The 15,413-nt window shown below is 50.3% G+C and overlaps 1 protein-coding gene across 21 annotated transcripts in view; it reads right to left on the bottom strand.

The window, feature by feature from the left end:
- The window catches only part of LOC123170362 (uncharacterized), a 33,822-nt gene extending 21,467 nt beyond the window's left edge, over positions 1-12,355 (bottom strand). For 12 of the 21 annotated variants that reach the window (XR_006485187.1, XR_006485189.1, XR_006485182.1 and 9 more), the window contains exons 1-4: positions 7,129-8,682; positions 6,664-7,061; positions 6,081-6,587; positions 5,854-5,926 (exon numbers count right to left, since the gene is read on the bottom strand). Coding sequence is in view for 3 of the 21 variants with exons in the window: in XM_044588213.1 (XP_044444148.1) it covers positions 5,290-5,426; positions 5,502-5,774; positions 5,854-5,926; positions 6,081-6,380 (783 nt within the window). In the remaining 18 variants the exon portion in view is untranslated. Of the gene's footprint in view, positions 1-4,857; positions 5,427-5,501; positions 5,775-5,853; positions 5,927-6,080; positions 6,588-6,663; positions 8,683-11,413; positions 11,490-11,655; positions 11,769-11,861 lie in introns of those variants that run through there. The other 9 variants (XR_006485196.1, XM_044588214.1, XR_006485194.1 and 6 more) reach the window with 8 other exon arrangements.
- Positions 12,356-15,413: the final 3,058 nt, after the last annotated feature.

The following is a 15,413-nucleotide window of genomic DNA, read 5'->3' as shown; positions in this document are numbered from 1 at the left end:
AAAAATTTCCGGCTTAAAAAGAAAGGATTCCGGTTAAAAACCCGGCTCAAGAAACATCTCTCTCCCACAAAGCACTGAAGCTCTAAATATCGGGTTTAAAAACCGGTTCAAGGGAAATTTATTTACCACAAAGCTTTGAAGCTCTCAAATCCGGTTCAAAATCCGGCTCAAGTACGAGTTCTCAGAAAGATTAAAGGGTGCCAAAAAGAGCTTGCTGTCATGAGGCGCGGTTCAAACATGGGTATCCCACCTTACTGCTTATCTTATCATGATCACTAGGGGGCTTCCTGTTCAAACATAGGTCGTATTCGAACCAAAGAGAACATAGCTGTCGATACCCTTTTGATCGGCACACTGCCGAGCTCATTGGGGAGTTTCTTGGTCATATTTGAACCATAGCTCAACCCCCTTTGGGAACCGACGTGGATCGTATTCGAATCAGCGTCGTCAAACAACTCTCAAGGTCATTTGGGGGCTTCCTGTTCAAACATAGGTCGTATTCGAACCAAAGAGAACATAGCTGTTGGTACCCTCTTGATCGGCAACGCCAAAGCCACTGGGGGCTATATGATCGTATTCGAATCTTAGCTTAACCCCTTTGGGACGGTTTTCTGATCGTATTCGAATCAGAAGCCTCAAAAATTTTGAAGTCTCTTTTTGCAAACAGTTTTCGGATTTTATTTGAAGCTCTTTTGATCATATCTAAAGTGTATATGAGTGGTTGCTATTTAACCCGGTTTGACTTTGGATAATAAGTCGCCATCATATGACAATCATAAACATTTGGAAGTCTTGATTCCTAAAGATTGGGTTATCACCCTTACTGCACAGGTTACATAAACCGGCAGTGCAAATTCAATATCATAGTGGTTATATGTGAGATATTATGACCCGCCCTGCGGTAAACCGCCAAGGGATCTTGTGATCTACTTGTGTGCAGGATAAGACTACATTTGGGTGATTACCCGCCCTGGCTTTTAACGTTAAGTCGCTAGGGCATATGTTGTTTAAACTCTGTGCAGGATTTACAGGGCTATGACTTACATAAATGATTAAGTTCAAGCCCATCATCAAAGATTGAAATTGGTGTCTCAAAAGGGTTGTCAATTCTTGGTTTTCTCAAAGGCTATAAGCCGCCGGGTTATAAAATTTCCGGCTTACAATGGAGGTGTAATAAATCGCCATCGGCCAAGCGTCGTCGGGTATTTAAACTCCGGATTTACTTGCCAAAAGATAAGGTATTTGAATCTTTAAATAGCCAAACTTGGCTGGATTTTCACTATGATATTGAATGACTGAGGTTTCAAACCGGGTTATTCAAATGTTTAATAGCCAGCATGGCTGGATTTTTATTATGGTTATCAGTAACTAATGTTATGGTTGAGGTTTTCAAAGTCGCTTTGGCGCAATGGATATTATTTTATCAATGGATATGATTTATTCTACAATGAAAGGGATAGTCCCGAGTCGCTGCAGGCTTACAACCCGGCACTTGGGGGCTACATTATTTATATTGAGATCACATCAAATATGCAAGTCCCATGTCACTGCCAGCATGCACCATGGCACTTGGGGGCTAATGCAAAGTCATTTTTTGCTCACTTCATTGAAGACCCGACTCATCCCATTGTAATGAGCCGGCCCTCGGAGGCTACCAATTGCTCATGTCAAAAATTCAAGGTACACAAGCCTCTGTTCATTATATTGAAAGATCCACTACTTAGTTGGTAGAGTACAAAGCTCTTAACCTTATGGACGTGGGTTCAAGCCCCATGGTGGAGATTACATCATGTGATGTTATCATCAATAAATTATGTACAAAGTCCCAGCTCAGTATTATCTTAATGAGCCGGCCCTTGGGGACTACACGTTGCTGCTCAAGTCTACATGATCATATCTATAAAGTCCCTGCTCATTATTGTATAATGACCCGGCACTTGGGGGCTACATATGTGGAATACTCAGTTTTGACTAGTGATTGAGATGAACAACATGGATTTCTTCAAAGTGATAATATTTTTGTTGAAGCAAGTCTTAAATCATTACTTTGTTTCTGCTCAAGACTTGGTGGCTACAGGTAATATGGATAGGAGGGAGAGAATCATGACTTGGCATCATCTATTTATAAACCTGGCAAGTTTTTCATCTTTAAGCCGGTTGAAGGTCACATGAGTATTTCAAGACCAGGATTTAAGCCGGGTCAGTAAATTGATTATGAAGTTGGCTTATTTGACCCGGATTTTTGAAGAAGGAAATAACAAGGAGTTAAGGATGATCAGGTGCTGGCTTACAAAGATGTTTTAACCCGGAGTGTAACCTGTTAAAATTGTTCTTGTGTTGTTTTACAGGATCAGTTTAACATGGATAAATCCAAATTAAACTGGGGGCTAATGTCGGGGATATACCCCGCAGTATGACCCGGCTGGAGATATAACCCGGCTAGGATTGGGTGTTTCATTAATGACCCGGCAGACTATAAGCCGGCAGGAACAGTTAAGTAGGTTAAGTTCGCGGGAACAAGTTGAGCATTGTAACCCGGCAGACACAGTCATGTAACCCGGCAGACACAGTCATGTAACCCGGCACATGTTAAGCCAGATCGTAAGCCAGACGGTAAGCCAGATGGTAAGCCAGATGGTAAGTCAGATCGTAAGCCAGATGGTAAGTCAGATCGTAAGCCAGATGGTAAGTCAGATCGTAAGCCAGATTGTAAGAAGCCCAAGACGTTAAGAAGCCCATGGTGAGACGTCAAAGGAAGGTTAAATCTTAAGTCCGAGTTGGACTCTACATGTAACCCGCCCCTTCAGCTTATATAAGGAGGGGCGGGGCACCCCAAGAGGGGACAAGAAACAATCGATAGGGCTAGACACCGAGAGCCGGTTCCCGGCGACTCTCCGGTGATCATAATGAGACCTAGCCTCAAACAGCATGTAGGGTTGTTACCGGATGATGTTTCCCGAGGCCCGAAGCTATCTAAATCCTTGTCTTGTGTTGCGTCTCTCGATTCCGCTCAACCCCTCTCAAGCTACCACATAGATGCGTTGGCCTCGCGACTAAGTCCTGACACTAAGGACATCTGCCGTGACAATTCCACGACACCATCCGACCAGCATCCGTCACGAAGGTTCGGCTGCACTGGTCCTCGACCCAATTATTGATGGATTCCACCTTACGCGAGTCCTCATGGACGGCGGCAGCAGCCTTAACCTGCTCTATCAGGACATAATCCGCAAGATGCGTATTGATCCATCAAGAATCAAACCCACCAAGACTATCTTTAAAGGAGTAATACCTGGTATAGAGGCCCGCTGCACGGGCTCAATCACATTGGAGGTCGTCTTCGGTTCGCCGGACAACTTCCGAAGCGAAGACTTGATCTTCGACATCGTCCCTTTCCGAAGTGGCTACCACACACTGCTCGGACGAACTGCGTTCGCTCGCTTCAATGCGGTCCCACACTATGCCTATCTCAAACTCAAGATGCCCAGACCACGCGGTGTCATAACAGTCAATGGAAACATGGAACGCTCCCTCCATACTGAGGAGCGCACCGCGGCCCTAGCAGCGGAGGTACAAGGCGGCCTTATCAAGCCAGCTATTACATCGGCAGCCAAGCCCCCGGACACTATCAAACGAGTCCGGACTACCCCGCAGCACAACAGTCCAGCTCGTCAGGAGCTCGATTAGCAATTCGGCCTCCGTCTTAGCCCCAACCGAATTGCAGCATATGTGCCACGCGTACATAACTACGCACTAAAGATACCATGGGCAAAGATGGAGGCATAGTAAAGATAAAGTCCACAATACGTCTAGACCCTATCCGGATCCTCATATTTCCTTTCTCTTATTTTATATTTTTCCAGGTTCCCTGCAAACCACATCACCTTTCGACGGTACCAAGGGCCCTTTTCGGGGCCCATGATGAAAACCCGCTCGTTGATCCTTTCGATGGATAACACGCCAAGGAGAAAAGCAGCGTAGACGCGTGGCAGAGTACCTAAAGGGTCTTTAAAGATCACCTCGTCCGTTTTCAGGACCCGTATACAGCTTTTCCTTGTGCTCGGCATGTAAAATAGCCTTGTTGCTTATCGCATTATTTATACAAATACGTTTTGACATATCAATCAGACTATAATGAAAACAGTTTCTAGCTCAACCTATACGGCACTGGCTTATTTCTTAATCTGCATTTCCCTGTTTTTTTCGTCCGATCGTCATGTACATCTCGGTACGACTTAAATCCCAGGGGCTCTATTGAGCCACGTACATTTCTTAAACATAAAATAAGTCCGAACATAGTACAATTCGGCGTCCCGAATATAGCATTATATGCATCGGCTACGAATCATGTCTTTGGTCAATAGTTGGGTTGCCCGGCTCCTGTGGTTACTGCCTTACGCTCCGCTTGTTCGGCTAAGGTAGTAAAGGGAGAACTACTGCGATTGTGTTTCTGGTTCATCCGGACAAACACCTCAGTAGAGAAAGCCAAAAACTGACTGTCATGATGCGGCGAGAGCTGGTTAGCTATTCGGTGACTAAGTATAAATCTTTTGCGATTTTTTCCGCATCACGCATCAGACCGGACTTCATCTGGTCGGGCATTTACAACACCCAAGTTCGGATAATCGAATAATACTAGGGGTTGCGCCTACACTCCCATTGTCAAACTCCTATGGCTAAGTGAGAGTGATAAAGCCACATAGTCCGATTGCCTGGTTCGCCGCACTAACACCTCCTTCAAGGACCAAGTCGTTGGGTCAAGTGTGTTTAGATGCTATCCCGAACACCCTCGTACTACCTACATAGGGGCTGAAGCCGACGACTGGCCAACTCTCAGATACCGTAAACGGCCGCACAGGAGGAAACATTTTAAAGTAAAACAAACAACATATCATACATAAGCCTTGTTTCATAATACAAAGATTGGACAACATGGATACATTCATTCAAAAATGATGTCCTTCGAACACTGGCCCTCTACAATGCGGGATCCCTCCAGGACGTCATCGAAATACCGCTCCGGCGTGCGGTGCTCTTTGCCTGCGGGCGGTCCCTCAGTTGCGAGCTTGACGGCATTCATCTTGGCCCACTGCACTTTGACACGGGCGAAGGCCATCCGCGCACCTTCGATACAGACCGACCGCTTTATGGCATCAAGCCGGGGGGAGGCATTGACCAGCCGCTTCACAAACCCGAAGTAACTGCTGGGTATGGGTTCGGCAGGCCAAAGACGGATTATAAAATCCCTCATGGCCAATCCGGCCATCCTATGCAGTTCGGTCAACTGTTTCAACTGATCGCTGAGGGGCACTGGATGCTCTGGCGCAAGGTACTACGACCAGCACAGCTTCTCAGTGGAGCTCCTTCTTCGGCTCGGAAGAACTCCGCAGCATCAGCAACACTCCAGGGCAGATCCGCAAACGCTCCTGGAGAACTCCAAACCTGGGTCAGTAAGATGTACCTTCTCCTGACAAATTTCCTCTGCATATTAAAGGCCTTACCAGACGCGATCTGCTTTGCCTCTTGGATCTCGCGGAGGGCGCCTTGGGCTTCAACTCGGGCCTCCTGTGTACTTTGGAGGGCCTTAGCAAGTTCGGAATTTTGATCTGAAATCTTGTGCTCTAAGGGCTCACATTTGCTTATAGCATCCTTGAGCTCTTGCTGGACTTCCTCCACCCTTGATTCATGTTTCAGGCGGGCGGCTCGTTCCTCCTTCGCCTCCTTCTTGGCTTCGGCCAGCACGCTCTTGAGGGTCTCGACCTCAGATGCGTCAGCTATGAGCATAATTATAAAACTCATTCAAATAACAAATCAAAGTTGATATCATTTCAGACGTGTTTCGGTATCACATACCTTGCTTTGCCTCTAACTTCTGCCTCAGCTCGAACGCCTCGGCGGCATGGTTAGCTGACGCCTGCATCGCAACCTGTTTGTTCAAATAGATATGTATGTTAATCTCTTGCATGAGTTATTAGATCCTCTGTTCGGCCTTTCTTTGCGAACACCGAACAGAGTCTCAGGGGCTACTATCTATACACAGGCATTCCTCTTCTATAGCTGAAAAGCATTATATCACATACCTCAAAGACTCTCAGAAGGCTAGTGTAGGCCTCATTCAATCCACTTTTAGCGGACCGAACCTTTTCAACCACCGTATGGGTACGATGTTCTTCCACAATGACGACGCTCTGAAGCGCTCCCACCAAAGTGTCCGGCGCCTGCAGATTGACAGAGGTCGCCGGTGGAGTGGGCGCGCCCCCTTCTTTTGAAGGAGGCTGCTCATCTGACTCCGGAGCCGTGTGGGTCTCCAAAATGACATTTGGTTGGGGGCCAAATTGGACATGGCCCCTGTCTCCAGTCTCCATGGGGTCGGTCCCCATGTTCTCGGCAGTAGGGGTATCACCCTTTGGCGCCGTCTTGGCGGCTTCCCGCACCTCTCCCTGACCCGGAAGGGTCCTTCGGGACAACACCTCGGTGTTATCCGTAGCAGTGGGGGGGAGGCTGGCGAAGGTGACTCGCTCTCCATCATGTTCGGACCCAGCGAATTCCCAGAAGATGAGGATCGCTGGGGGAGGTCACGAGCCGGGCTGCAGCACGCAATTCAACGTGTTAAAACCACAAGGCGAAAAACCGGATATATATACAGTACCTTTGAATACTTACGATCCGGCCAGGGGCTTTGGCCTGGGGCGCCACTCGTGGACGTCATCGGCGTCCGTCTCGAAATCATCCGTAAGGGAGATTCTCCCTTTCTTGGACGCCTTCTTATCTAGATCTACGGAAGCCGCCCTCTTCTTCTTTCCCCCCTTAAGGGGGGAATTGCTCTCTTCCTCCCCCTCTTCATCTTCGTCATGAGAGGAGAGAGTTTCGGTGTCTTCGGACACTATGTCCGAAGCGCCTTTACGGCGGAGGCCACCCTTGGCCTCCTTGCTCTTCTTTTTGGCCTTCTTTTCCGGTGCCTGGTACGGCGCCGGGACCAGCATCCTCGTCAACAGAGGAATGGCTGGGTCCTCGGGTAGCAGATCCGGACAGTGAATCCGCTCCGCCTTCTTCGTCCAGCCCTGTGGAAAGAATAGAAAGCTCGGTATGCTCCTTGGATTTACAAAATAAGGTTATCAGAAAACTTACGGGAGTCGCTGCGTGAGTGCAGTCGAGGCCAAGGTCTTCGGTCATTTTCGGCCGCGTCTTTTGGGTCTTGAAAAGCAGCTTCCACATGTCTTCGTGCTTCGTGCCGAAGAACCACTACAGTGTCCGGGGACTGGCCGGGTCGAACTCCCACATATACTGAGTCCGGCGTTGGCAGGGGAGAATCCGGCGAAAGAGCATTACCTAGATCACGCTGGCAAGACTGGTATTCTTGTCTACCATACTCTTGACGCACTTCTGCAGCGTCATCACCTCATCGGATGACGCCCGGTCCAGGCCCTTGTTGAGCCAGGATGTCAGCCGCATTGGAGGCCCGGACTTGAACTCGGAAGGAGCGGCCCATGTGGAGTCACGAGGTTTCATGACATAGAACCACTCCTGCTGCCATCCCTTCACGGCCTCCACGAAGGTACCCTTGGGCCAGGTGACATTGGGAAGCTTGCTCACCATGGCGCCTCTACACTCCGCGTGTTGGCCATCCACCACTTTCGGCTTCACATTGAAGACCTTGAGCCATAGGCCGAAGTGGGGGGGTGAATGCGGAGGAATGCCACGCATACGACGATGACCGCCGAAATGTTGAGGAAGGAATTCGGGGCTAGATCATGGAAATCTAGCCCGTAGTAAAACATGAAACCGTGGACGAAAGGATGAAGGGGAAATCCTAGTCCGCGAAGGAAATGGGGGATGAATACTACCCTCTCATTGGGCTCCGGAGTGGGGACAATATGCTTTTTGGCAGGAAGTCGGTGGGCGATTTCCTTGGCTAGGTACCCCGCTCCCCGGAGCTCCTGGATGTTCCCCTCTGTGACGGAGGAGGCCATCCATTTGCCCTGCGCTCCAGATCCGGACATGACTGGAATGTTTGCGGGGGACGGAAAGGATTGAAGCTTGGGCGCTGGAGCTCTAGGGCGGATGGGCTGAGGAAGAAGAAGGCATGGGGTAAAAAGGGGGATCTTTATCTCCTTATAAAGGCAGTGAATATCAAGCGTCCCCCACAAGCCTTAAAGCTCGCCTATTCCCAAGGGGTCATGCGAACGACACGGTTGGATTTCCCAAGCCCGCATTGATGAGAATCCCGTAATAAGGGGACACGATCTCTGCTTTGACAAGACGTGTCACCGGAGGCTGCGTCTCGAAACGTGAAACGGGGGGGTCAAAAAACGATTCAAAATAATGAAGTGGCCAGACGTAACGTCCCATCAGCAAACTGTCAGTGAAGACATAACGTGATTCTTTGATTAAGTATTATGCCCTTGCGATGGGGGGTAGTAACTGTTAAACAGAGCCAGATATAGTTCTTGTTAATCAACAGCTTTGAAGTGTTCGAAGGAGGAACCCGCCTTGCAAGCCAAAGACAATCTGCGCGCCGGACATATCATCATTGAAGCATGGTTCAGGGGCTACTGAGGGAGTCCTGGATTAGGGGGTCCCTGGGCGTCCGGGCTATGTGACGTGCGCCGGACTGATGGGCCATGAAGATACAATACGGAAGGCTTTCCCCCATGTCCGGATGGGACTCTCCTTTGCGTGGATGGCAAACTTGGCGTTTGGATATGAAGATTTCTTTCTCTGTAAACCGACTCTGTACAACCCTAGGCCCCTCCGGTGTCTATATAAACCGGAGGGTTTAGTCCATAGAGGAAATCATAATCATACAGGCTAGACATCTAGGGTTTGGACATTACGATCTCGAGGTAGATCAACTCTTCTAACCCCTATACTCATCAAAGTCAATCAAGCAGGAAGTAGGGTATTACCTCCATTAAGAGGGCCCGAACCTAGGTAAACATCGCGTCCCTGTCTCCTGTTACCTTCGATCTTTAGACACACAGTTCGGGACCCCCTACCCGAGATCTGCCGGTTTTGACACCGACACCGGACCCCAAACATCAGAGTGAACGAGATCAAAAGGACGCTCGGACACTGACTGACTGTGAGGGTAGGGCAGTTGAATCTGCTTACCAAGTCTACAACCCAGACAATCCAATGAAGCATTACCGGAGACAGACCCCAGAACACCGCGATGAACCAAAGACAAGAGACGAGAACCACATAAATGGCCAAGACGATGATGCCACTGCTAAAAAGAGCTGGTAGATGCAGCTACAGGGGCTGCAAGACTGGCGGCGGTGGCAGCGGAGGGAAGACGAAGCCAGTCAAGCTCCCATAGACCATCAGAGCGTCGAGGGACAGCACCAAGCAGAGCACCCGTGCGACAATCCTGAATAGAACACGAATCAAAGTCGAGAATGACCCTACAACTAGAGTCAACAATCTGACCACCAGAAATGAGTTGCATGGTAAGCCGAGGAACATGAGCGACAGAGGGAACATGAAATGAAGAAGTGCTAAGAGTGCCTCGACTAGCTACAGGGAGGGGAGTGCCATCAGCCGTAAGAACACGAACAGGAGACTCGACAAGTCGAACGGAGGTCAAAGTGAAAGAATCATACGTCATATGAAAAGACGCTCCAGTATCAAGAATCCATGGGGATGTACCTGAATGAGTTGAAGGTGGTTTCTCAATGCCAGAAAAGTTAGTCACAGAACCTGCAGAAACTATCGGTGAAGAGTCCCAAGCATCAAGCAAGCATCACAGCTGTGCAATCTCATGCGCAGACAGGGACACGACAGAAGCTTCGGTAGAAGAGATCGACGTAGAAACATCTGAGGACGATGAGCAGTCGCCACCACCCGTGGATGCCGCATGTAGAGTTGACCGAGAGTAGCGAGTCGACATAGAGCCACATGTGGAAGCCACGTGGGGAGTCGACGTAGAGCGGTCACCGCCGTCCGCGGAAGCCGCGAGAGGAGTCGGCGTAGAGTGATCACCGCCGCGCGCGAAAACTGCGAGAGGAGTCGGTGTAGAGCAGGCAGCACCATCGCGGGTGAAATCCGCGAGAAGAGTCGATGAATACCGACCATCACAACCTACTGAAGACGCTGTAGAGGACAACGTCACACACGGACGAGCACCAAGAACCAAGCGACGACGCACGTGCGAGATGGGATCAATATACGGAACACCGTTGGGAGTCTGCAGGCAGCGATGGAAATGCAAGCGTGGCGTAAACGCCATATCAGTTTTTTCTCTTTTTTTTCTTTTTTTTCTTTTTCTCTATTTTTTTGCACTAAGGGACAACCAACATAATCAGCCCAAAAGGCAGACGTGCACGCAGCATGCAATCAGCCCAAAAGGCACTCACGCGCGAGGCAAGCAGCCAGCACTCACGCGCGAGGCAAAGCACCAGCGGCCGAAACCACAAGAAGCAGCGGCGGCAAGGGCGCTCGATCCAGAGGACGAGCACGAGCAAGAGTGCCCCGATCGAGGGCACCGAATCAGGAGACGGACGTCCCGATCTGGACGTCGGACCGTCTCCAACCAGAGGAAAGGATCGATGGTGGCGGCCGGCGGAGAAGTCGCGGGGCTGCAGCCGCGAGGAGGCGGCGGCCGACGGAGAAGTCTAAGGCCGTGAGCTGGGAGGAGGCGGCGGCCGGCAGACGTGCGACCAAGGCGGACTCGATCCAGAGGAGGGGAGTGGTGGCGGCTCGAGCCGCTCCTTAGCAGGCGGCAGAGAAGATCCAGCGAGCGGATCGGCGGCTGGAGGTGTGTGGGTAGCGGAGGTCCAGTGGGCGGGTGCGGTGAAACAGCAACAGACAGCCACGGGGAAGGAGCAATGGCTGCCGTCAGGGAAGAAGACAACGACGGCCGGGAGTATCGGCGGACGTGAGATGGATCGGAGGACGCACGAGTTGCGTGTGCGGAAAAAAAACCTAATGCTCTAATACCATGTTAGGAACAACTTGTATTATTATGAGGCCAAAGCCAACATATATACACATACATGAGGATGCCAAAAGGCTATAGGAGTATGTCTAAGAGACTGAATGCAAAAGTTCAAAAGACATCACCTAATATAACTCTAACACATATGATACAAGAAATTATGAAAACTTTTAGGGGTTGTTTGGTTCCCAACCATAGTTTGCCAAGCCAAAATTTGGCAGCCACAATTTAGTTGGCATGTGTTTGGTTTTTGCCACACTTTGGCTTGCCACACTTTATTGCCCCTATGGCCCACTTGTCATAGAGACTTTTTTTTTGCCAACTTTTGTCAAAGTTTGGCGTCCAATTTCTCGGCCACACTTGTGTGGCCTGCCATACTTGTGTGGCTAGCCACACTTTGGCTTGGCCACACTAGTCTCCAACCAAATAGACCCTTAATTGAATAAGAAATGCTAAGAAAGGCATGGAACAAGGTACCTTGACGGCTAGAAATTTAGAAATTGCAAGTGTCTGCTCCTGTTTATGAGTCACGAACAGAAATCTGAATTTCCACCTAAAAGAAGAAATCTGAGTTTCTCTTTTCTCATCCCAATCAACACAAGAAATTAGATTGTGGGAAAGAGACATCCATGAGGATTAACTTCATGGAACAAACGATCTGAGTAGAGAGGGGATTTGCGTTGAAGAGGAGGTTGATGGAATCTGGAAGATTGTGTTACCTTCCTCCACTAATCGTGCCTAGTAGCCAAAAATCACAATTAGATGACGGCGACGGGCGTCGTCGACCTGGCATGGCATATTGACTGCCGATTGGGAAAGAGAAAGACTGAAGCTGAGAAAAGCAAGCGCGTGTGGTTAGCCGAGAATTAATCAATCTGTTACAATATTTCCCCTTTTTGAGAAATCGCTCGATCTGTTAACATACGAGAGAAACCAAGTCATCGGGGACCCTTCCTACTCGGAGGCCCGGGGCGGCCGCCCCCCCTCAGGGCCGGCCCTGGCAGGGAAGCGGCGGCGGGTGGGAACCATAGCTGGATTTGGGGAAGAAATTAGGAGGGGCATGGCCAGGGAAGGAACGCGATGGAGGCAATCTCGTACCTCGGCTCGGCGGCGATCCCATGACGGCGAGATTGAACGTTGGAGGCGATGGAGGGGAACGAGGGGAGCAAAGGGGAACCAGATGCAGGGCACGGCCGTGCGCCGCTCCTCACTGCCCGCAACACGACCACGCCTTGCCTTGCCCCGGGGTTCCGCGGCGGCGGCGGCCCCCAAGTCGGAGGCCTTGGATCTCGGCAGAGGCGGCAGATGGGAGCGGAGGGGAACCAGATGGCGGCGGAGGAGGAAGCCCCGGGGTTTCGTGGCGTTTCATGCGGGGTGGTTTTTTTTCGTGCGTGCGGTGGAGGGGGAGGCGACGGAAAAAAACCAGCGAAATAAAATGGACAAAAGTGGGACTAAAATAAATCGTGGATACTATTCACCAACTCACATTAGGAGTAGAGATTATATTGTAACCATGATAGATAGTACTTACTTCATAATATGCATTCGGCCTTGTCTTTCTTTTTCAACAAGTGATGTAGTCAATTGAGGTGTAGACCACAAAGCACGTAGTTCTACTGATAACTGGTCTGCTAAGACATATAATTTTTTCATGTTCTGTTATTAATGTTAGACAAAAAAGGAATGAATATGTTATACATTATGATTTGTACTTTCTTTGCATTATGCCAAGCAGAAAAACATTAATCTATCTCTACAAAGCGACAATAACTGTTAATTTTTTTTACTAATGTCTCAATCTCACACACAAAAACATATATAGCCTATAATTTTTGAAACCACCCTTGATATGACCTAGTAGCACACATTTCCTTGGCCCCGGTATATTTCTTGTTCGTATTCCTTATCTACCTTGCATCCAAACAAAAATCATGGAAACCACATGGACAACAATTAACCAATCAGCCACATGCAATTCAGATTAGCACAGAAGAGAATCGGTACACTCTCAGCTCACACACTAATCCAATGAAAAACATCTCATTTGAGAAATGACCAAGGGGTGAAGTACAATGATTTTCACCTTGTGCAGACTGAGTTTTCTCAGTACTGCAGATCCATGCAGTCATACTGGCTTCATGTGGTCAACTTGCCTTGCACCCACCCTTTGTACGCAGCAGCCGACGTACTTGTACTTGCACTTGCATGGCTGGACTTGTACACAGGATTCTGAGTGGTTCAGATTATGTTTAGCTGCTTAGAAACAACCTTAGAATAGAAACATACCAATTCTTCTCTTTTTCTGGAGCCTGGCCTGATAAAGAGCCCGCCACTTTGCAGAAGAATAACTTCAGAGTTCCTACATTAGAAAGAACTTAAGAACAAAATGAACAAAAGCACTCAAACAATTGTGAAACAATTTCCAGAAACAAAATCCACCACACCCCATTCTAGCAACCCGGTTGTTCAGAAATTCAGTCAAGATAGATAAAACTGGAAGCAATTAGGACTATACAATGCTAGCAACAACCTGGTTGTCCAGAACGGGATTTGCCAAATTCGATTAGAATTTTATGTCGGGAAAAAATATAGGGATTTGCCATTATGGCAGGTCGAAGCAGAATAGAGCTAGTGGAAACTGAAAGTCTAAAATCTGAAATTATCTACCCACTGCACCTGACGGCTGGCTCTAGCATTTGAGTTCACATGTCCAAATAATGTAATGTGAGGCCGTGTTGGAGAGGAACACGAGATCACGGATCACCCGCAAAAAAAACACGAGATCACGGAGGACAAGCTCACCCGGCGGGGGAAGATGTGGGCGCGCTTGGTTGCACGACAACAGGGAGCTTGAGGAAGAGCACGACTAGATCCGCCGCCACCCACCATTGGAGCGAACCAACTGTGGTCGCCGTCGTTCAGCCGCCTCGGTTTCTCAGTGTCCTCGTGGTGCAGCGGCCTGGATCCTGCGTCAATAGCTTGGTGTCAGATTTCGGGTTCCGGCAAAACCCTTGAGGTTCGAACACTGGGGTGCGCACGAAGATCTCTCCTCCCCCAAGCTCACGCCCTCACTGCGATCTCAAGGCTCAGCGCGTCGAACTCGCAGAACAAAGGGACACAAGATTTATACTGGTTCGGGCCACCGATGTGGTGTAACACCCTACTCCAGTGTGGTGTGGTGGATTGCCTCTTGGGCTAAGGAAGAACTAGTACAGGGGAATAACAGCGTCCTGAGGAGAGGTGTTCTTGTGCTCGGTGAGCTTGTGTGGTTGAGGATGATCTGAATGGCTCGAGATCAGTTGCCCCAGATCGGTTCCCTTTTCCCACTGCGGTGGCTAGCCCTATTTATAGAGGCCCTGGTCCTCTTCCCAAATGCTGGCGGGAAGGGATGCCACAACGGCCAAATTTGAAGGGAGACAACTAGTACAAGTTATTCTGACTAAAGGTGGTCTTCGCCTGCCAAAGGCTCTGGTGGTGACGCCATCTTGGGCTCCACGGTGACCTCCATCCTGTCGTCCTGCTGGTCTTGGTCTCGTTGCACTGATATGGAAACCTTTGCCTGATGCCTCGGGACTCCTCGCCTGCGCTTGCCTCTTTAGTATCAAAGAGGAAACGAGGACACTACGCGCGCTGGCGCCCGCCTGGCACTCGCCTGGCCCCGGTCGTCATGGCTTGCGTCACAGGAACCTCGCGAGGTGCCCCTTGCCTTGATCTCTCCGCCCCTCGCGAGCCAGCCTGGTGAGGCCGCCCCCCAGGAGGTCTTGCATCATCCGCCTCGCGAGGCTTGGCCCCTCGCGAGGGTCTTGAGTGTTTGCTGGTGAAGATGGGCCGTACATGGGCCGCTGGTGGAGCCACGCCATGGGCCGCAGGCAGGCAAGTCTAGGGACCCCCGTTCCCAGGACGCCGACAGTAGCCCTCGGGCCCAAGGCACCCCCAGACTTGGATTCGAGGCGAAGCCAAGGGGCAAGTGCGGAGCGCCCCGGGCCCAACAGCCTACGGCCTCGCTTGACGCGTGGCGATTGATTGGACGTGGGCGTCTCCGCTTCCCCACGCTACCTCGGCAACTGCCCGACTTGACGAGTCCCTGCTGCATGCAGAGAAAAATCATCATTACCTGTGATCATGGGGATCGCCGGTTGGCCTTCTCCCGCTATAAATGAGGAGGGGGCGGAGCCCCTGTCGCTCATCTCTTCCTGCTCCGCTCGCTACTTCTCCCTAGCTTCATTGCTAGTAGCAACACTCATGGCGCCGATACGGAGGTTCTCGGCTGTAGAGAAGGGAAAACCCCCCGCGACAACCCCGGTCAACTTCCGCCGAAGAAGAGGCTGGCCCACCGCCGTGACGTAGTCGTTAGACCGGAGGTGTCGAGGCCTTGGTGCGAGCGGCCTCCTCCCGGGTATCCACTGCCTCTGTACGCCCAAGCCGAGGGCTCCGGGGGGAGAGGCGGCGAGCAGCGCCTCCCACGCCGTGGCCGTGG

Source organism: Triticum aestivum, chromosome 7D (genome assembly GCF_018294505.1).
Source record: "Triticum aestivum cultivar Chinese Spring chromosome 7D, IWGSC CS RefSeq v2.1, whole genome shotgun sequence".
Taxonomy (NCBI): domain Eukaryota; kingdom Viridiplantae; phylum Streptophyta; class Magnoliopsida; order Poales; family Poaceae; genus Triticum; species Triticum aestivum.
The sequence above is the reverse complement of the archived record's forward strand: the minus strand, read 5'-3'. Positions and strand labels throughout refer to the sequence as shown.